Source organism: Urtica dioica, chromosome 3 (assembly GCF_054948205.1).
Source record: "Urtica dioica subsp. dioica isolate 48M chromosome 3, U.dioica_male_clone48M_v1_H2, whole genome shotgun sequence".
Taxonomy (NCBI): Eukaryota; Viridiplantae; Streptophyta; class Magnoliopsida; order Rosales; family Urticaceae; genus Urtica; species Urtica dioica.
In genome coordinates this window covers 24,490,148-24,512,128 of record NC_142758.1, presented here as the reverse complement: position 1 = coordinate 24,512,128, position 21,981 = coordinate 24,490,148, and the positions used below count along the sequence as shown (strand labels likewise).

Sequence of the window (21,981 nt, the reverse complement as noted above, 5' to 3'; positions counted from 1 at the left end):
CGTCGATCTTGCGAGAAAAGGAAACAATGAACTACAAAGGGGAAACAGAGGGGGTACCTCTGTTTACTTCTTCGACGCTCAAAATTAGTAGGATTGAGGTGGAATATAGAGGGTTTAGTGTTTATAGGGCCGAAGCTTGAGAGAAACGAGTGCAGCACGAGTTCAGCAGCGTTTCAGTATTCAATTTCGGATTACCTGACTCCAGGGGTTGAGCCTCGTATTTATAGGCGACTAAGGGGTGTTTGAGGAACCCCTTGGCCGAGTGAAATTGGGCCGGCCATTGATCGAGTGAGGCTCGGTCGGCCAATGGCCGGGTGAGGGTGCTGGGCCGGCCAATGGCCGGATGAGGAGCTGGGCCGGCCATTGGCCGAGTGAAACTTGATCGGCTAATGGTCGGGTGAAGGGTTTGGGCCGGCCAATGGCCGGGTGAAGACTGGGCCAGCCATTGGCCGGGTGAGAAGTTGGGTCGGCCATTAGCCGCGTGAAACTCGATCGGCCAATGGCCGGGTGAAGGGTCTTGGCCGGGGGAAGACTGGGCCGGCCATTGGCCGGGTGAGAAGTTGGGCCTACCATTGGCCGAGTGAAACTCGGTCGGCCAATGGCCGGGTGAGAGGCTTGGGATGGCCAATGGCCGGGTGAAGGCTGGGCCGGCCATTGGCCGAGTGAAACTCGGTCGGCTAATGGCCGGATGAGAGGCTTAGGCCGGCCAATGGCCGGGTGAAGGCTGGGCTGGCCATTAGCCGGGTGAGGACGTCCGGTCGGCCAATGGGGCCGATAGCGTTACCGGATCGCGCCGGGCCGATAACAAACCGGTAGTTAATGAGCATAGTTATCAATATACATTAACTGTGACTGCCCATTAATCTGAGATGATGGTTCTCATGTTTACTAGGTGCACTCTGTTATGTCACCTTAGTGAAACGGACTGTGGCTATTGGTGAATTACTGTGGAATATGAAAATTGGGTTCTTTTATTCCAGTATTTTATCCCGTGCTTATGCATTAAGTTTTTATTTTCCTAAATATTACTGATAGTTGTTTCTTTTCATATTGTTAATAATTGATGTTATAAATTGTAGCAATCATATCGAACCCTATTATGGCCTTGTTGTCAAAGACGTTCTCACTGGTGATGACTTCCCAAAGTGGAAGTCAAACTTTAACATCGTGCTGGTGAGTGAAAGTCTAAAGAGAGACTTCTCTTTCCTGCTTCTCATGCCTCCAAGAACATAAGGGAGGATTATGACAAGTGGGTCATGGCTAACAACAAAGCTATGGCCTACATGTTCGCGAGCATATCTGATGCGTTGTGAACAAAAAATGGATGGGAAGGAGACTACCGTGGAAATCCTTGACTCGCTGCAGGAAATGTTTGGGATGCAAAGCGAGCAAGCCCGCGTAGAGCTCACCCATAAGTGCACTAGCACTAGGATGACTGTGGGAACCCCGGTGAGGGATCATGTCATGAAAATGACTAACTACTTCACCGAGGATGAACTCCATGGGGCATAGATGGATGAGATCACTCAGGTGGGAATAATCCTGAATTCCCTTTCGAGTGACTTCATACAGTTCGCATCCAACTATGTCATGAATAAGTTGAGTTATGGACTGTCTCAACTGTTGAATGAATTACAGAATTTCGAGTCTATCACTCGACATTGGAAGAACAAAGGGTCGACGAATTATGCTGACATGAGTTCTTCTCAAATAATCAAGAAGAAGTGGACTTCTCGTGCTGAGCCATCTAAGGCATGACTTAATACTTCAAAGGGGAAAGCTCCCACTAAGAGGGAACAGAAAAACTTCAAGAGGAGTGGAAAGGGAAAAGATAAGAAGCAAGAAAGCATTGGTAAATGTCACCACTGCAACACTGAGGGCCATTGGCAAAGGCACTGTCTTTTGTATTTGGCCGAGCTTGGGAAAAATAAGAAGAATGCTGGTATGATACCTTAAAATTCATGATTAAAGATATCCTAAAAATTTATTTGAGGATAATTATTCATGAGCATACTTCTTCTCTTGTTGCAAAGTAGATCTGAAGGGGCTCGCAAGTGTTGATGAGCTTGCTAAACAATGTCAGATTCAAGCCCGAGTTGTAGAGAAGCTGATGCTCCGTCTGAAGATCTAATTTCTGGCTAGTTTCATTTTTTGGAATGATATCTTGAACATATTGATATGTCTTTATCATCTGAGGTTTTCTAAACTGTAGCCTTCGTGGCTATTTCAGATAGGATGAATATTTTCTTTTCCCTTATACATTATGTCTTATATTGTTTTATGAACACATGGTTGTGTCATATGAATATTTTCTCTCTTTGATTCCTGGAATGCATTTGAAGTTCTTATGATAAAGTTTATGCATAAATGCTTTGTGATGTGAATGTTATAGATTATGAAGGACTTGATGTTTCGTCCATACACTATTAGTGAGCATTATGATGTTCTATTAGTTATATCTCTGTTAGAAATGTAATCAGCATTTGATTGCTTTACTTCTTATAACTGAATATGTTTGTATATTTAAGAACTCTTTAGAGCTCTGAGAGCATCTAAAAAAAGTTACATTGTTTCGACAATGACTTGTGCGAATAAGAGGTAATAAGGAAACACAACAAAAAGTTAGTGTTGATGATGATGAGTTAGTATTAGCATCTTTGATCCTAGCCCCTAATACTTAATTAATTGAGTAGGAGCTTCCTTAATTGGAACGTATCTACTCTAGTTCACTAAATGAATGGGAGCTTCTTTAATTGGAACCTAGCTACTCTAGTTCTCTAAATAAGTGGGATCTTTCTTAATGGGAACCTAGCTACTCTAGTTCACTAAATAATTGGGAGCATCTTTTAAAGGACCCTAGCCACTATGTTTTCAAATTATTAAGTGGGAGCATCCTTAATTGGATCCTAGTCACTGTTGTTCGTCGATTAAGTGGGAGGTTCCAAATCTAGCCACTTGTTGTTCCATGCATACCAACATCCTTCACAGGATCAAGCTCATAATTAATGATGACATTTTGCTATCATTAAATAATTTGAGTGAAAGGTTAATTGAAAATTACCTTACGACATGGTTCGATAAATCGATAAATAGAACTTAAGGAAAAATGACACTTTCCTTATGAACGGAGTTAATGAAATAGTAGGAGCATCCTTGCAAGGATCCTCGTCACCTCAATATCATCAACAATATCTTTCATTCAATGAAAGATATGATCATGAAGATCATAATAATTTAAAAGATGTCATAAATCCAATTTAGTAGATCTGCCAGTTAAGTTTTCGACTTAATGGATTAGAAGGGATCTATAAGTGGTTAATGAAAACATTCAAGCTTAAATAAGCTTAATGGCGAAAATGGGTTTTGAGCCCCTGATTAGAGACATTGGCAATGATGATGCTCATCTGATACCATGAACTAATTCATTGGGTTTTCCGATTGGAAGTTATTGAACTGTCCTTATGGATAAAGTTCTGAAAAACTTATGACATGGATCAAAGTAGTTTAACTACTAAAACCTTCATAAAGGTTGATCCAAGAATGAAATAAACTAAGTACGATTGTACTTAAGAGTTTATTGAATAAAATCGATACTACAAGAATGATCGATAGGTGTAACTCCTTAAACGCATGTCAACGATAAAAAAAAATTGACTGAGCTGACCATTTCTATAATCTAAGTTTTAGAAACAACTAACTCATTCCATATTATCTCAAGTATACTTATTGACATAAGGTATATAGCTCGACTAACGAGACTGAAGACATTGTCATTATAAGGCTAACCATTAGTCCTTTGACAAATGCTCAATTATTTAGAAATCTAGCAAATGTTTAAAACAGAATGATTTCTGGAAATAGTGAGATACTTAGTTATTATAGATATAGTAGAACCTTGAGTCATATGTATATTGAATATGAACACGATCAATAAGGATCAACTATGCAATAATCAAGTAATGGAAACATGTCAATAAAAGTTCTTAAAAATATGTTCAATGATATCACACGATAGTTAGTGGTGATGAGATTGAAATCTGCTATGGTACAACTAGTATTGGTGCCAAAAGGATGTACACATGTGATAGGGGACTTATTATCAAGAAGATATAAAGTCTGGTGCATGATCTAACCGTATGCGAAGTGTTAATGTGTTCTATAGTAAATTGATTTACTAATGGACAACTTGACTTGACCTTATAAAGGTAAGTCAAGGATCACTTGCATAGTAACATGAACTAAAAAATGTTAAACGAGAAATACGTTGATGAGACAAAATCGATAGAGTAATAGATTAAGGTGAGACTCCATACGATGGGAATCTCAATCCTGGTCAGACCTCTAGCTGTCTGTATGACATGGCTAAGAGTAAAATGGCTTACTGGAATTGCCTTATCTTCTCTGGTCAAAGTGGAAAATTGTTAGGAATTCTTTCCCGCGACAGATAATGAATACATTATAAATGATTACTTAATAGAATAATGGTTTACTTTATTAGCATCATATTATTAGTGGGTTGAGCTCTGAATATCAGAATCAATAGCAACTATCATCTATAGCCTCCGTATTAAACTGAGTCACGTGTTGTGCACCTGAGTTCGGACGGTGAGCTAAAACATGGTCGATGGCTGATACATGCCTGGATAGCTGTATCTAAATTCATAAGTGTGGAACACTAGTGAAGGTTGATCATGACGTGCGAGCATTCTGCACTTGTGGTAAATGCATGACCTGGACAGACTTTGGTTGTAGATGTGTTGTTTAAGTACCGTTACGACACACTAACCGGGATCACTATGATGGTCACAGTGAGACTTGATCTAAATCCCGAAGTGATCATGGACACAGGATCATGTTACCTCGCTCTTTGACTCATTCACTAAAAGGTTACTATCATGCTAATCACAGCTTATGTCTTGGGAGTTTCGGAGCTTGATTCGAGTGGGAAGTGGTTGACAGATACAGAATCCAACCTTCCTGAAAGAAGGTCAATGTTCACTCACCTAAGGGTTGATTCCAGAACCGATAGATTGTCGGCACTTCCGAAGTATGTACGTTTGAAAGAATCTTTTGATGGGTAAGAAACAATGCTTAGGGTATATATGTATCAAGAAATGTATAATGGATTAATTGACATTTCTCGATAAAGGTTGAACCTGGAGGATCTTGTTCATGTACTGACTAGATCAGTGGACACTCGTCACGATGAGTAAATATAATTCTAGTCTAAAGGAGAGTTCAGTCTTGGCGTACCTAGGTGGAGTCTGACCAAGATTAGACAAATCGATGTGAAAAAGAGAAATGACTTTTTCATCTTTTCATTGGATTTGTTAAACTTCTATTACTAGGTCCATGGTCCTCGATTCGGCGTCGATAAGACGAATAAAGAACCTCTAATAATAATGTGTTTCATTATTATAGATCTCACAAGCTATAATGGTGATTGACAACATTAAATTCAGAAAACGAGTATTTGCTAAATTAACAAAGTATTTATAGTAGAATTGTTTATTGTTTGTTTGATCAAGTAAATAATCAATTGATCCATTATTTATTTATTGATTGATCAAGTAAATTAATCAATTACTTATTTGTTTATTGTTGGACCCAGTAAATAATTAATTAATTTGGTTTTAAGCAATTGGGCTTTGCACAAAATGAGGAAGTCAAATTTTTGGGATTTGAGCACAAGGAATTGCGTCACTCCCTCTTGGCCGTGTGTCAAAATCCGTCCATCATAATATTGGTACTTACCAATATTTTCTCTTTAGTTATTTAAATAAAGGAAAGAGAAAAATACTTAAAATGAAATAAGATATTATCATTTATTCTCTCTCATGAATATTTAGAGAGAATAATATTTAAAAGGAAATAATATATTTTCTTTTATTCTCTTTCATGGATATTATGAGGGAATATTATTTAAAACGAAATAAGATATTGTTCTTTATTCTGTTTCATGAATATTAGGAGAGAATAATATTTAAAAGAAAATAATACATTTCATTTATTCTCTCATGATTAAATATTCTCTATTTAAACATAAAATAAAATCTCGTAGATATTGATCTGATGGCTAAGATTGAAAGTAGGATTCATGAGATGAGATCCAAGGGCTAAGTTTTGATTCTCTAGTGTGAGCACGATAAAATGAAATAATATATTTTGGAAACTACCAAGAATATATCATTTGCACTACTATAAATAGGGGTTCATGAGAAGAGAAAACATAAGTCTTTGGAAGAGCAAATTTTAGTCCAAAAACGGGAGAGTGTGGTGGAATATCTTGAGGAAGAGAATACCGATTCCAAAATCCCTCCATATCAACGCACGGGGCAGATAAAAGAGATAGGAAATCCTCTTCAAGATACGTGTGGGAATGAGCGCGTGAAATAAAACGATACGTGTGGGAATGTACGAATAAAAATAACAATATTATAAGAAAATTGCGAGGGACGAGAATGGCAAGTCTCCCCATATCTTTTCTTTTGAGAGACAAACCACTCCGACAAAGAATGGAACGACAATTCTGGCGAATCTTCACGGGTTAGGGGGGGGGGGGGGGGGGGGGGCTAATGTTGTTGACCCGTTCCGGACCGCCGAAGGTAAAATCGTCATGTCGTCTCCCCGAACGTTTCGGCGCGAGCAGCCCCTCCCAGTCGGCCCGCCCGACCAAGGCCCACTTGGCCAGTGGTGGCTCGGTCAAGGCCCGCTCGGCCATCTCCCGTTCAGCCATCTCTCGCTCAGCCATCTCCCGCTCGGCCAGCCCAATCAACCAGGGCCTGCCCGGCTAGTGCCCGCTTGGCCAGCGCCCGCACGACCGGTGCCCGACCGGCCATCTCCATCACTCCTTGCACACAAATACCTCGCCTATAAATAAAGACCTTGTCTCTATTTTAAAGTTAATCCGAATTTGAGCTCTGAAACGCTGTCGAACCTCTGAGTCAATCATTTCACTCATCTTTGGCCTCTAAACCCCTAAACACCTTTCTTCCGCCTCAACTCTCCTAATATTGAGCGTCCGAGAGGTAAACAGAGGCAACCCCTATGTTTCCCCTCGGTATCCCGAGTTCGTCCCTAGTTTCCCCCTTGTAGTTCACTTGTCCTTCTCATTTCAGGATATCTTGGAGGACGTGGGAGGTCATTCACAACTAGGGACGAACTCGGGATACCGAGTTCAGGATGCTCAAGCTCGAACGCGACTACTTGTCTGGCCTTTGGTCGAACCATTTAGAGCTTCTAAATCGTTGTACGAAAACGAGCGACAACAACCATGTTCGGTGATAAAGCACCTATGCAGGGAGATTGATACATATAGTTATGAAAACAATCCACTATCTCAATAGTCAAAGGTATATGATTTAGGTTTTCAGACTCCCTCTCAAACACCTTCGTCTTTGACTTCTCTAATGGATGGAAATCTGAGCTCCCCTCAGATCAAAGACTCCTTCTCTCTTTCTCTCAATCCTCTCCCGAAGATTGACAAGCACGTCAATGCAGAAAACCCGCACTTACAAACTCTACACAAATAAAGATACATCAGTTGCAAGCACCAAAACTAGTTGTCGATGAAGATCTCCAAGGCAGAGAGACTAGTACGACGTTTAAGGCTGCGTGAATTTACCTAACAGAAAAAGTGATTAATCTAATTCGACTCACAAGGAGCTTTATAAGGTTAACACAAAATGTCTCGTGAATTTGTTATTCTCGAAAATCAAATATCCGAGAATATCTCACCATAATATTCATAATTGGAAAATGATATTTCCAGTTATATTCGCGCGGGAAGAAAGTTACTTTGAGTAACCCAGGTCTTGAATATCTTATTGCAGCTTATTTTTAACAATTTAAACAAAATTGTTTTGCCAAACTAAACCATGCCACATAGGATCCAAGAGGGTTCCTTTCTCACATCAAGTAATCTCTAAGCATTATGGAGTTTGAGGAATCGCCTAGAATTGTTGGAACCACCGCAATGACTCCAAATGTTCAACGACCAGATACACGCCCTCCTACGAAAGTCATAAATTGGGTTTTGAACTACAGACTACCGAAAATGCAACAACTAGGTGGCCTAACCTACGACGACTACTTCACCGATTTCCCTCCGAGCGCAAATGGCATAGCTCTAAACACTGAAGCGCAGCGCTGATCACGGACGGCCTCCGTTGTTGGCTGGGTGGGGTTTTCAGGTCCCATAATGGAACGGTGATAAGTTCTTTCATTGACCTTGTCCACATGAGTCTTGCTATCGTGGAGACCCTGACAGTTAGAAGAAGATTGATGATTAGCAGAGATCTAGGCATCTCCAACCTAGAGGTTCAAATTGATTGTGCCTCCATAGTCAAGCTGCTCCGCTCCAACAGTACGCCCACAATACAAATGACCTTGGCATTGTTCTCGAAGACATTTGTCTTCTCTCTTTTGATTTCTCTTTTCTTATAATGTTTAAGATAATGTTTCGGCTAATTTGCCAAAACATATATATCTCCTAACCGGTGGCAGGAGGTTTTTGCTGATCAGCAGAACATCCAAAGATGTGACGTAGAGCATAAATATAATCTATTGTTTTTTTTCTTTTTCGAATCTATTGTTAATCATCTTAAAGTGATCTGTCTTTTCATTTCCCACCCTCATAGTGGAAGGTGGTGATGTCCATGACATTCCAATATGAAAATAATACTTTATTTTATTTCTCCAAACCTTGTAACAGAAAATCGTCAGTTTTTTTTTTAAACACTAAAAAATTATTATCGGCCTGCTTTTAACACCCCTATATTTTAAATTACATTAGTTTAATTAAAAATTAAGACTCTAACGACAAAATGAAACGAACCATCAATGAAAGTTCCAAGAAATTTCATGGAGTACCTCTGTCTTCCCCTTAATATTATTTACTATTATCAAATGTGTTTCATTCAGTATTAGTGAAAGAAAAAAAAAACACCCAACATTTCTCTGTCGAATCAACTATGCTCCGATGAATCGGCACCAAGTAAGTTCCTTTCTCTCTCTCTCTCAATATCATTCCTTACCTGTGAAACGCGCTTACCGTTAATCTCGGTTCAACGCCGATTTACAAATATATTCCTTAAAAATAAAAAAAATAATAATAGTCACTAATAGCTAAAAAAGAGAAACAAAAAAAAATCCTTAATCTCCTCTCATCCTTTCGTTTCTTAGACCCGTTCTTTCTCTTCAATCTCTCTCCCGCAGACGCTTCTAGTTTCGTTTCGTTTTTGTTCGTTATCTTCTTGTTGGTTTGACAGTCTTTCGTAAATATTTTTTATTTTATTTTTATTTTTGTTTCTCGCCGGAGGAAGAAGAGGTGGTGAGCTCCGTATAAGCCAGAGGTGAAATTACGGTGCTGTGCCATCTCTCGTGCGACACTCGTAGTACCGCTAGAAGAAGAAGTGGTTTACATATATATACAGAGAGAAACTCAGAGAGAGAGAGAAGAGTTTAGATTCTTCTTCTTTTTTCTTTGGGGCTTCAATGGCGTCGCTAGGCTCAAGCTCTTCCACCAATGGCTTGCTTCCGGGGACATCTCAGGCGGTTCCAGGCTCCGGTGGAGGAGGTGGCGTCAAAGACGATTTGGAGGCCGGGAAGCGGCAGGGAGATTTCGAGGAAGAGGATGAGGAAATCGATCCTTTCGATATTGCTCACACGAAGAATGCGTCTCACGAGACTCTGCGGCGATGGCGGGTAAATTGATTTTATGCATTTGTTTAATTTGTTATTTAGAAATGTTAATGTTTTTTGGTTGTTGTTTGTTGAGATGGAATATGTTGTGTCCGGATATTGAGAGAATTGGAACGCCGTTGAGAGAATTTGAATATGGAGCTCGGTGTTGCGTTGAAAAGATGTTGAGGGTTTCGACACTGGTTGAGAGGTGAATTGTTGAATGAAAAAGTGATAATTTTGGTAATGAGTCCGAAATTTATTTGTTATGAGAGGTCGATGAATCTAGAAGAGCCATTTGATTGGGATTTTTTTTAGCCTAGCATAGTCATCTTTTCGGCGACGACGAGATGGCTTGGAGGTTGTTAGGGTTTTGTGCCTGCCGTGTCGATGTTTGAATTCACCAAATGTAAAAATAATCGCGACGAAGAATTTGATGTCGTTATCAGTGGTAGAAACGACAATCAGAAGGAGAAAGAATGTTTGAGCGTCTTGATATGAAACTACCTCGGTAAATTGGTATCCGAGACCGGAGAACCATATGAATCTACCTTGATAGTTGTAGATTCAGAGGGATTAGAAAATATTTGTCATGCTCCGAGACCATAATTTTATCAGCTCATGTTGAATTTTGATCATTATCTGATTTATATGCTATATTTGTTGTTGACTCTTAGAAATTTTTTTTTTTTGGAAAGTAAAATTTGTTTCCCTTTGGGTATTTAAAAAAGATAATGGTTTATTTTCCAGCAAGCAGCATTGGTATTAAATGCTTCCCGCCGTTTTCGGTACACTTTGGACTTAAAAAAAGAAGAGGAGAAAGAGCAGAGACGGAGAATGATAAGATCTCATGCACAAGTTATAAGGGTAATGATTTTCACAAACTTGTAAAAATCGTATGCTTTTTTTTTTTAATCATATATGATTAAAGAAAAAACAAATTCTCAGTGAAGATCGTTTGGTGTTTTAGGCTGCGTTACTTTTCAAAATGGCTGGAGAAAGACAAATTGGTATGTTACTTTCAACATTTTTTTCTTTACCATCATATTTTCTTTTGTTAGCTAATATTTGAATGTTATTCCATAGATCATGGACACTCAATGCAATTCCGTAAATCGTTATACAAATGTAAATTTGTATGTGTGAATTGACAATGTAATTTAAATCTGTTTGGCTACCGTGAGTTTATGTAATTGTATTTATATGGTGCCGCTAAACGTCTTAACGTCATTATTCTCGATATAGTGTTAGGTCCATCTGTATCCCCACCAACTCAAAATGGCGACTATGCAATTGCTCTAGAACAACTTGCTTCCATGACCAGAGACCACAATGTTTCTGCTTTACAAGATTACGGAGGGGTTTGTATTCTTGACTAAAGAGGGTTTTGGATACGTTCATATACTGATTAAATTGACAATTACCAGGTCAAGGCCATAGCAGCTATGTTGAAAACAAATATAGAGAAGGGCATTGATGGGGATGAGAATGACTTATTCAAGAGGAGAAATGGATACGGGTCAAATACGTATCCTCGGAAAAAAGGGCGTAGTTTTTGGGTAATTTTACTTTAGAAATTTTCTTCAATTACTTATATTGCTCTCACAGAATTTGCAATTTTTTTTTTTTTTTTTTTGAAACAAGAACACCGTTATATTGAAAACATGCAATAGCCAATTACATGAGTATTGCTTCAGGAAAAACACGAAACAAGCCCCAAAAAATAGAACAAAGTAAAAAGGGACACCCCAAAAACAAACATCCTACGAGGCTATCTGAGAAAAAAACTTCCTAGAGATTGCAAAAACTAAAAACCCGTCCAATGCTCCCTGCTCGCTGCTCCGAAGGAAAAACAAAACACCATACTAAAATCCACGAAAACCAAAAGCATCGTCTGAGCCTCCTCTCAATCCAAGCGAAAGACTTCATAAAATTCCGGAACGAATCCTCATGAACTTTGGTTCCGTAAGCTAAGTTTATAGGCCATTTTCCGTAAGCTAAGTTTACAGGCCATTATGCAATGTTGAGCTATACATGTTTTTTTTTGCGCAGAGGTTTCTATGGGAAGCTTGGCAAGATCTAACACTAATAATTCTTATCATAGCTGCTGTGGTTTCATTGGTACTTGGAATAAAAACCGAGGTCTGTTTGACATTCTTTTGATAGTTTTCCTTTTATGACTTCGGGATACGATAGCTTATGCTAACATGCGTAAAGTAAAATTATGTCTTGTATCTTAATGATGAATAAGCTATAAAATTTCACGTTAAACGTAGATAATAATTTACAAATCAATCAAGGTAAACTTTCTCATTTATTCGAGAACTTTCAATGGCATTTATTTAATAAACATTATTTTCCTTTGTCTACTTATTCATATCTCATCTCTTTCTTTATTCATCGAACACTATCTTTCTTTCATGATATGATGGTAGGGTATTGAAGAAGGATGGTATGATGGGGGAAGCATTACCTTTGCAGTTCTCCTTGTTATAGTTGTTACAGGTATAATATTTTATCTTTTGAATCTTCTCTTGTATAAACATCCTCATAGCTTGTAACACTTAGTGTTGTGTTGTGGTGTGCCATCATATGATAAATTTTGATTTTTTTTTTCAAACCAATTGAGTACAGAAGTTCTTACATGATTAGATGGATATGTACTTCTATGGTGTTTCTTAGAGCAGGACATTTCTTACTAGAGTAATGTCTCTTTGTAACAAAAATAATTTATTCTGTTTTTATTCGTGCCGTGCTCCAGCAATCAGCGATTATCGCCAATCTCTTCAGTTCCAAAACTTAAATGCAGAAAAGCAAAACATACAGTTGGAGGTGAGAATCTCTGCAGCCTGGAAAGTTTATTTAAATTTTTTTTTTTTTTTTTTAATCATGGTAAACTGGTTCTATTATATAATACATTCTTCAGGTTATGAGAGATGGGAGACCAGTAAAAATTTCTATATTTGATATAGTTGTTGGGGACGTCATACCTCTTAAAATTGGTGATCAGGTAAAACTTTCAAATTGTTATGTATGCATATATATGTATGTATATATATTCGCAAGGTTATTTTCCATTCGTAATCTAAAACCCAATGATCTGTTTTGGTTCAGGTCCCTGCTGATGGAATCATAATCACTGGCCATTCTCTAGCTATTGATGAATCAAGCATGACCGGGGAAAGCAAGATCGTGAGTTCTCAAACCTTGTGGTACTTTTCTGTGTTTTAATCCCAGTGATTTTCATTCTCAAGTATCAAGCTTTTTGCAGGTTCACAAAGATCACAAAGCACCCTTTCTGATGTCTGGTTGTAAAGTAGCAGACGGTGTTGGTACTATGCTGGTAAGATTTCCTTATGATCAGCCTGGTTATGATATGTTATTTATGATGCAGTAGATAACTAAAAGTCTGCAATTTCATCATATATATTATATTTTTTTAATAATGATTATTTTACAAGGTTTTACTGCGCTAGAATTCTATTATTTTGGTATCAATTTAATGTACTTTTTATGAATATATTTTGTTATTATATTAAGATATTTTGTTATTAAATATTTTAATTTTTATTACAATTATCGCAATTTTGAATGATATGCAACTAACAGGCCCAGTAATTATCTTGGCTGAACCTCCAATGCTTACACTGCATCGATGTAAAAAGTTTTCTTTCCGAGTGGACAATACATTTTTATATTTATATTCAGTATCCCCATTTAACTGCCTAATCAATATTGTGATGCAACTTGTTTATTTAATTTTTTGTTTCCTTATCTTTTGATTTGTTCTCATGTAGTCAGCAGATTGTCCCCCAGGGTTTCATCTAAGTTCTTAGAGTTTCCACTTTAACCATCATCACTTTTTTACCTATGTTAGTGATCTATCTTTAGGTAACTGGTGTTGGAATCAATACTGAGTGGGGATTGCTAATGGCTAGTATATCAGAGGATACTGGTGAAGAAACACCGTTGCAGGTATGCTTTTCACACAAATCTTGGGCCTTGAGATGATATATCTTCTTTAATTAAAGAGCTGTTGTTCTGTGATAGGTGCGCTTGAATGGAGTTGCTACTTTTATCGGAGTAGTTGGGCTGTCAGTTGCTGTCTCTGTCCTTGCTGTCCTCTTGGGAAGGTATGCCTTTGGCACTCTCATATGTCAATGCATCAACTGTAACTCTTTTTTTTTTGGATTCTTAGATACTTCACTGGAAAAACAACAGCTCTTGATGGAACTGTCCAGTTCGTGAAGGGCAAGACCAAATTCAGTACTGCAATAGATGATGTCATTAAAATCTTTACAATTGCTGTAAGTTAAATTCCTCGTGGTTTGTTCATGTATATTTTTCAGGGTCTTTTCTTAACTGTAAAACCTTTCAGGTCACAATTGTGGTCGTTGCAGTGCCGGAAGGACTTCCTTTGGCTGTTACCTTGACGTACGTGTTATACAGATTTGTTATTGTTTATTTTAGTATTAATAAATTTACTACTCTTTCTTAGCATCCAATTTATTTTTGTACTTCTATTCCATGACAGACTAGCCTACTCAATGAGGAAAATGATGGCGGATAAGGCGCTGGTAATTTTTCTATCTTTTATCTCTGTTTTTTTTACTCTTCCTTCACTTGATGCACATCTTTTTTAATCTGTCTGCCGCTTTCTAAGAGTCGTATATCTGCAGGTCCGGAGGTTGTCTGCCTGTGAGACTATGGGCTCCGCAACAACAATTTGCAGTGATAAAACTGGAACGTTAACTTTGAATCAGGTAAGTGTAACCATTTGTACTGTTGAGCTTTACAGGATGAACATGATTCTCGTATTTTAATGGAGAGAATTTATGCGCTGCAGATGACTGTGGTTGAGGCATATGTTGGCAAAGACAAGATGAACGAGCCATATGATCAATTGCAGTTGAACCATCTGACTTCTTCTCTACTCAGTGAAGGCGTCGCACAGAATACAACAGGCAATGTTTTTATGCCCAAGGTAAGCCTCTGGGCAATGAAGGTCCATACGTATTCGGAAATATGTAAAAATTTATTGCTATGAAGTATGAGTTCTGAATGAAGTGTTAATGAGGCAATCCTTGTGCATTATCCTTCAGTTTCCTTGAACCTTTATTTTATTTTATTTTTTTTCTATTAGACGCAGGAACATAAGTTTTATTATTGACCTTCTCTGATATTGCACCAGATTTGTCTTTTAACTGGGCTTCATTTAGCAGGGTGGTGTGGAAGCTGAGGTGTCTGGTTCTCCAACAGAAAAGGCAATCCTTTCGTGGGCTGTGAAGGTAATTTTTCTCTTATTAATTGATCTTAGTGAGAGCATGTATACATGTTATCTATATTCCATTTTTAATTCTGCAGAAAATAACTCAGCAACCTATGTCTTGTAGTTAGGGATGAAATTTGATCACATCAGATCAGAAACCATCATTCTTCATGTTTTCCCATTCAACTCAGAGAAAAAACGAGGTGGTGTTGCAGTGAAGCGGGTAAGCATATACTTTTTATGGTGCTGTGTCACCTTCTGCTAGTTTGGAACTTTCTGAAATTTCGTAATTGTAATTTCTCTTGAACATGCATATGAACAGAAAGTTTTCCACGCTAGTCTTGCTTTTTATTTCCCATATAAATCTTTTCGAGTAAGAATTAATTCAATCTCCCAACATGTCTGCTCACCGAAACCTTCTTGCTACCTTATTTATTTTCAAATCTGCATAAAGGCTGTGTATATAATGTGCATAAGCCTAATTTCTATTTGGAAGAGAAGAGGGTCCTTTTTATTTATTTTTATTTTTTTTAATATTTTAATTTATTTAATGACATTATACATGTTCCTGGGCAGATGGACAGAAAAGTTCATATATATTGGAAAGGAGCAGCTGAGATAGTTTTGACTTCGTGTACGAGGTATCTTGATTCAAATGGCTGTCTTCAGTTCATCGACGATGTTAAGGTACGGACTACTTATCAACTATTAGTTTTGGAAGTTCTGGCAATATATATATCTACAATAAGCTCATATACTCCAAGAAAATTATGAAGTTGGTATAAATATTAGTTTACTATACATGTACTGGATTTGAGTATACAGAACGGTCTTCAAAAAAAATTCTTATATCTTTAACAGGAATTTTTTAAGGAAGCAATTGATGATATGGCTGCGAGAAGTTTGCGATGTGTTGCTATCGCATACAGAGACTATGAGATCGACAGAGTTCCTGTCGAAGAAGAGGAACTATCTCAATGGGCTTTACCTGATGATGACCTTATCTTGCTTGCCATTGTAGGAATAAAAGTATGCCTAAGAACCACTCCTGCATTTATATGAATAAATAGTATATATGTCTTAAATAAATAAGCTCACTCCCACGTTTATATGTGCATTCTCTTTTACACTGCTAAAGTGAAAACGATGCCCTTATTCCGGTTTATTATCGTTGTTTTACTGCATCATCCATCTGTTATCCTTCCTTTTTACTTGGATATGAACAAGAGCTTTTAAAAAAAAAAATTCTACGCAGGAGCTATGTTCAGGTCATATTATGTGAAATTTAAGTAAGCTTCAAAATTACCGAGGTGTGAACCTCTTCTTTTCCCCCACTTCTGAGGCAGAGTTTTCTCAGTTCAAGTGTATTGATCTTGATTTCAACTGTACAACCTTAAGGAAACAATGGATATTTTACCCCTATTTCCATTTTAGTATCAAATGATGTATTGTCATTGGCTCATCAAACAATGGCGACTCTACAAGCTTTATGGCTTGTAGCAAACTAAGGTCGTCCTGTGATATATTTCGTTACATAATGATCTGACACCATGCCTTGTCTGTAGGATCCTTGTCGTCCTGGAGTTCAAGATGCTGTGAGAATATGCACAGCTGCTGGTGTTAAGGTACTCCAATTTCCTCTAGACTGCTATGCTATGTGTATGTGATTGCAAAATGGTCTTTTAGAACCTTATTGTCTCTTCTTATATCAATGATGCGACATAATCCTTGCTTTGCTCTCTAGGTACGCATGGTTACTGGTGACAATCTACAAACAGCCAAAGCGATCGCATTGGAGTGTGGAATACTCCGTTCTCTAGAAGACGCTACTCATCCTAACATCATTGAAGGAAAAGATTTCCGCGCTCTCTCGGAGAAGGAAAGGGAGCAAGTTGCCAAGAAGATAACGGTACCCACAAAAGAGAATGTTAAGCTATTAAATGTAGTATCCGTCCACTGGACAACCCAGTCTTGGAGTAGTAATGTACTAAAGTTGAAGCAATCATACAGGTAATGGGAAGATCTTCACCGAATGACAAACTATTGCTTGTCCAATCATTACGCAAGTCCGGAGAAGTCGTCGCTGTAACTGGAGATGGCACCAATGACGCACCTGCACTTCACGAGGTCTGTCATCATTGTGCATTTCATAATTTCATTGTTCATGGCTGTTGTTTCTTTAAAAAAAAAAATCATTGCACTTTTCCAACTTGAGAAGGATATTTCTTGTGGTCCAATATTGTCCTTGTGGGGCTGGTGAGTTTTTGGGATTTCGTAGGGGTGTCAACATCAAAGGGCCATGACACCGTCGTCAATCTTGAAATGCCCAGTCAATTTTACAATAGGATATGAAAAGCAAATTCAAATTTGAATAGTTATAAATATCTTAATGGTTAAATATATCCGCATTGTGGGGCTGGTGAGTTTTTGGGATTTCGTAGGGGTGTCAACATCAAAGGGCCATGACACCGTCGTCAATCTTGAAATGCCCAGTCAATTTTACAATAGGATATGAAAAGCAAATTCAAATTTGAATAGTTATAAATATCTTAATGGTTAAATATATCCGCATTGTGTTTCATTTCTGCATAATAATGTTTTCCTCTACCCTACACTGCGAAGATAAGATATTGTCAGTGTTAATTGATCTATTTTTCTTTTTATGTTTTGTTTTCTTTATTTATTATTATAATAATTATTGGTAGTAGTTTAATGCATTTACGACATTTTCTATTTTAGGCAGATATTGGTCTTTCTATGGGGATTCAAGGAACTGAAGTTGCAAAAGAAAGTTCAGATATTATTATCTTAGATGATAACTTTGCTTCAGTTGTCAAGGTGAGTATCATTTTACATTTTTTTTTTCTGGGTAGCGCTTAAAATACACATTTATCGACACATATCATCTTAGGGTGTTGCAATACGACATCATTTCTCAAATTTTCAAGACTTAGTGCGGCCCAGGTGTCAGTTCTATTTCACGTGGTAATGCATCACCATTGGTGATGTATTGCACTCTTATTGAAATAGTAAACAATGTTGGTGATGATGCATTTCTAATTCACCCAATTTCTTTTGTATAACTACATTGCTTTGAATGTATGATAAAAGTGTAATCTTTGAGAAGAATATCTTGTACTAAAACCCGAAACAGTTTCCTTTTATGATTCATGGTGTCGTTAAGTTTTCAGATTTCTTCTCTTGGGAGAGGAATATAATCACTCACTTCTTCAAAAACCTAATCTTTGTTTTTTTTCCCCCTAACTTATTATGTCTTTTCTTACATAGGTTGTTCGGTGGGGGAGATCTGTATATGCAAATATCCAGAAATTTATTCAGTTCCAACTCACTGTGAACGTGGCTGCTCTTGTCATAAATGTTGTAGCTGCAATATCTTCTGGTGATGTTCCTCTTAATGCAGTGCAGGTTGGCTTCCGAAACACATCTGTCTTTTTTTTTCCTAACCTAGTTTGTGTGTTATGTATTTGTTGAAGAAACAGTCTTATATTCGAGGTAAACCACATTGCATAAGACATTTTAGATTCATACTTGCCGATTCCTTTAATTTTATTTTAGAATTTCTAGAAAAAAATATTTCAACTTATCTTTTAAAAAGACAAATCTCACCTTTTCAAGGTTTATTTCTTCAAGTGAAGTAGCTCTCTGTGATTATGAAGAAAAATATTGGACGTTTCTTCTCTTCATGGAAGCTGTTCATATGTACAAACCAGCGCTTGCATAAGATTATATTTTCCAGTGGAAAAGAAACCAAGGGTCTTTGAGAAGTACTTCATATAGAGTTCCCAATGCGTTTGTGTACGTTCTCATGAAATTTCTTGATTATCTGTGTGTACAGCTTCTGTGGGTTAACTTGATCATGGATACTCTTGGAGCACTTGCTTTGGCTACAGAACCACCCACAGACCACCTCATGCATAGAAAGCCAGTTGGCCGAAGGTTTGGCACAGCCCTTGGTTCTACTATATTTCTTTTATTTTGTAGGGGTTTTTTTTTTTTACAAAATATAAAAAAGGAGGTAAAATTGTTATAAAAAATCGGTGTAAAATAATTGTGCAATTAAATTTTTATAATGGTTCTAACTGTAACTTTTTTTGGGGAATTGTAACATTATTGCTTTATTCTGCTAGTAACTATTTGAATGTGATATTCAGCTAGCTCTTGAAATAGCACCATTGTCTTAGTGTTATGTTTTTAGGTAAAAAAAAAAGTCAATATATATATATATATATATATATATATATATATATATATATATATATATATTTTTTACTGCGCAACAATTCTAGATAGCTGATTCTTAACATTATTTGATGTAATATTTTATGTTTTATGCAGGGAACCTCTCATAACAAACATAATGTGGAGGAACTTACTCGTACAGGTGTTGATCTTTTTTCATAACCTCTTAGTAGTGTTTTATGCATCTCTGAAGGTTTTGTATTAAAATAAGAAATCCTTTGTTACAGGCCATGTACCAAGTTGCTATCTTGTTGACTCTTAACTTCGCTGGCAATAGCATACTTCATCTGAATACTTACCCTAGAAGACAAGCCGTCGAGCTGAAGAATACCATCATATTCAATGCATTTGTTCTTTGCCAAGTAAGTTGAATTCAACATTATGTCGATACGGATCCTAGTGTTTAGCTCAAGAATCAATGCTCCTGAGCAATATTGTTCGGTGTGTGCGTGGAGATGTATCTGTGCTAAATATGATGTTATTTTTCTGTTCAAATGCAGATATTCAACGAGTTCAATGCTCGGAAGCCAGATGAATTCAACGTCTTCAGTGGAGTGCATAAAAATCACTTCTTCATCGGAATTGTTGGGATTACTGTGGTGCTTCAGGTGACTGAGACCGACACCAATCTATTGTTATTTCTAGATTAATAGTGGATTTAGTTGGTACTAACACACACCTCAATCCAATTTGCAGATAGTAATCGTCGAATTCCTCGGGAAGTTCACTTCAACAGTGAGGCTCAACTGGTCGTACTGGCTCATATGTGTTGGTATCGCCGTTGTGAGGTAAATAAACTCTGCCAATTCTCACTAAAGCAACTGGGTATTGTTGATTACACATAGTTTAATAATTATGAGAAATAGAATAAATCTTAATAGAGGGAGAGGAACAAACGTTCTCTAAGGAATCATTCACCAATAAAATCAGCACTTTTTTTTTTTTTTTTTTTAAATCTCATGTTGAATTTTGTTATAATATCAGAAGTATCCGAGTCTGATTGCCGTTGTGTATCTGCAGTTGGCCTCTTGCTGTCGTTGGAAAGTTCATTCCTGTTCCAAAGACTCCGTTGAGCGAGTACTTTCGCAAACCGATTCGGTGGTACAGAAATGCTCGCAGAACATAAATATCTCTATCTTCTCTCTGAAGTGGTCCTATGAGAAGTTAGTGAATACATTTGTGAAAGATTTTATTCTTTATTGGCCTTGGTAAGACCGGTATACGCGGCTTGGCTATCTTTTGTGTAATATGCCAACCCATTTTGGTTATCATTGCTACCTTCTGAGTTTGTTTTATTGTTTTTGGGTGCAACGCATTATGGAGTTTGTATAATAACGAAAGTATAGATAGCAACTGCGAAGGTGTCGTGACTTGTTCCTTATATGCCTTATTTTCTGTGTGTGTTTGTCTTTTTTTTTAAATTTTTTTTGGGGAGATACCAGCAAGTTATTAACAGTCAATTGTCATAACCCAAGGTAACAAGAGATTGTTTATTCATGTTTTTGGATGTAGGATAACGCCATTAATTATCATATATATCGAATATATTTTATGCAAGTCGAAAACTAGTGAGAGAAAATCCCTTTTCTCTCCGTACAAGTGCTCTTTTTGAGTGTTAGGAGTCTTTTTTTCTTTTTGTTTTTTTTTCTGCAAGTCTGTCTTGTTCGCTGGGGTTTTGAGTTCTTTTTCAAGTTCCTTTTAGCTTTTTCTATCGCACAGCTCAGGTTAGTTTAAAGGGAAACAATTTGAGTGTTAGTAAGAGAACTCCTTTTTCAGCAGTTCTGAGAGGGGAAACACTGGTGTGAGAACATGGATTCACAGGAAGATCAAGAGGACGAGATAGTTCAAACCACGTCCTTCTTGGAAAAAAAAACTTGTGATTACTGAGAAACTTGACGGAGATGGGGAAAGGTCAGAAGCTTCTTTTCTGGGAGGGAAGATTATTTCTATGGTGTCTTTTGGAGCTCGTCGTGTGAAGGATATTTTTAATGGAGTATGGAAATGCAAAAAGCCATGGACTGTTAGAGAAATTAAACCAGGCCTTTTTCAGTTCAAATTCGATGACAGAGATGACATGATGCGGGTCTTGGGAGGTAGACCTTGGACCTTGAAGGGGTTTCAGCTCATTCTAAACCAGTGGCCGGCTCACCTTAATGTGGAAGAACTTGACTTTTCCTCGTCCCCTTTTTGGGTTAGACTTTGCGGACTCCCTCATGGGTTCCATAACATCGCGAGCGCCAGAGAACTCGCTGCGATGATGGGGACATTCATGGGATACTCAGGGCGGCCCGGAAATGACCTCAAGATGAGGGTTGACATTAACGTGGTCAAACCTGTTTTTGCTGGATTTTTCCTAGACAGGGAGGGGTGTCTTCCAATCTGGATTCAGTGCAAATTCGAGAATCTGGGAAGAATATGCTTCAAATGTGGCCGACTGGAACATTCGACGGAATCGTGCCGACGCAGGGAATCGGTGAAAGTTGTTGTGAGCCACTCATCGGAGGTTGACATGTTTGGGCCCTGGATCCACGACGAGTCCAGTTCCAAGTCGTGCTTCGACGGTCTTGAGAGCTTTGTAGGTCGCGGAAAATTTCCTGAAGCGGTTGCCTGGTTGAAGGTCCCTGAAAATGACGGTGCCATTCCGGTGTCGATGGCCAATCGCTGGCTGAAGTCCTTGGAAATATGCGATGTGGAGAGAGAGTCTCTCAGCCCAACGGTCCAATCGACCCACCCCCTGTCTTCTCTGAACTTCTTGGGAAATGGTGAAAAGC

At 37.8% G+C, this 21,981-nt stretch overlaps 1 protein-coding gene across 3 annotated transcripts; it reads left to right on the top strand.

The window, feature by feature from the left end:
• The first annotated feature begins 8,863 nt into the window (after positions 1-8,863).
• LOC149402512 (calcium-transporting ATPase 9, plasma membrane-type-like) lies at positions 8,864-20,767 on the top strand. 3 transcript variants are annotated; one of them, XM_089608908.1, is made up of 34 exons: positions 8,864-8,995; positions 9,320-9,705; positions 10,432-10,548; positions 10,652-10,691; positions 10,927-11,042; positions 11,109-11,240; positions 11,734-11,823; positions 12,117-12,186; positions 12,443-12,513; positions 12,608-12,691; positions 12,796-12,873; positions 12,953-13,024; positions 13,573-13,656; positions 13,732-13,814; positions 13,880-13,988; positions 14,060-14,115; positions 14,216-14,258; positions 14,361-14,444; positions 14,528-14,665; positions 14,904-14,969; positions 15,075-15,173; positions 15,527-15,637; positions 15,812-15,979; positions 16,516-16,575; positions 16,695-16,859; positions 16,961-17,077; positions 17,690-17,788; positions 18,239-18,376; positions 18,807-18,907; positions 19,307-19,352; positions 19,438-19,572; positions 19,711-19,818; positions 19,907-19,998; positions 20,231-20,767. In XM_089608908.1, the coding sequence occupies exons 2-34, from the start codon at positions 9,496-9,498 to the stop codon at positions 20,334-20,336; spliced, it is 3,288 nt and encodes a 1,095-aa protein (XP_089465034.1). In that variant the 5' UTR covers positions 8,864-8,995; positions 9,320-9,495; the 3' UTR covers positions 20,337-20,767. The 3 variants fall into 3 exon arrangements, with proteins under 3 accessions (XP_089465034.1, XP_089465035.1, XP_089465033.1); XM_089608909.1 differs by having other exon boundaries at positions 8,878-8,995; positions 9,327-9,705; XM_089608907.1 differs by having other exon boundaries at positions 8,878-8,995; positions 9,324-9,705.
• The last annotated feature ends 1,214 nt before the right edge of the window (positions 20,768-21,981 follow it).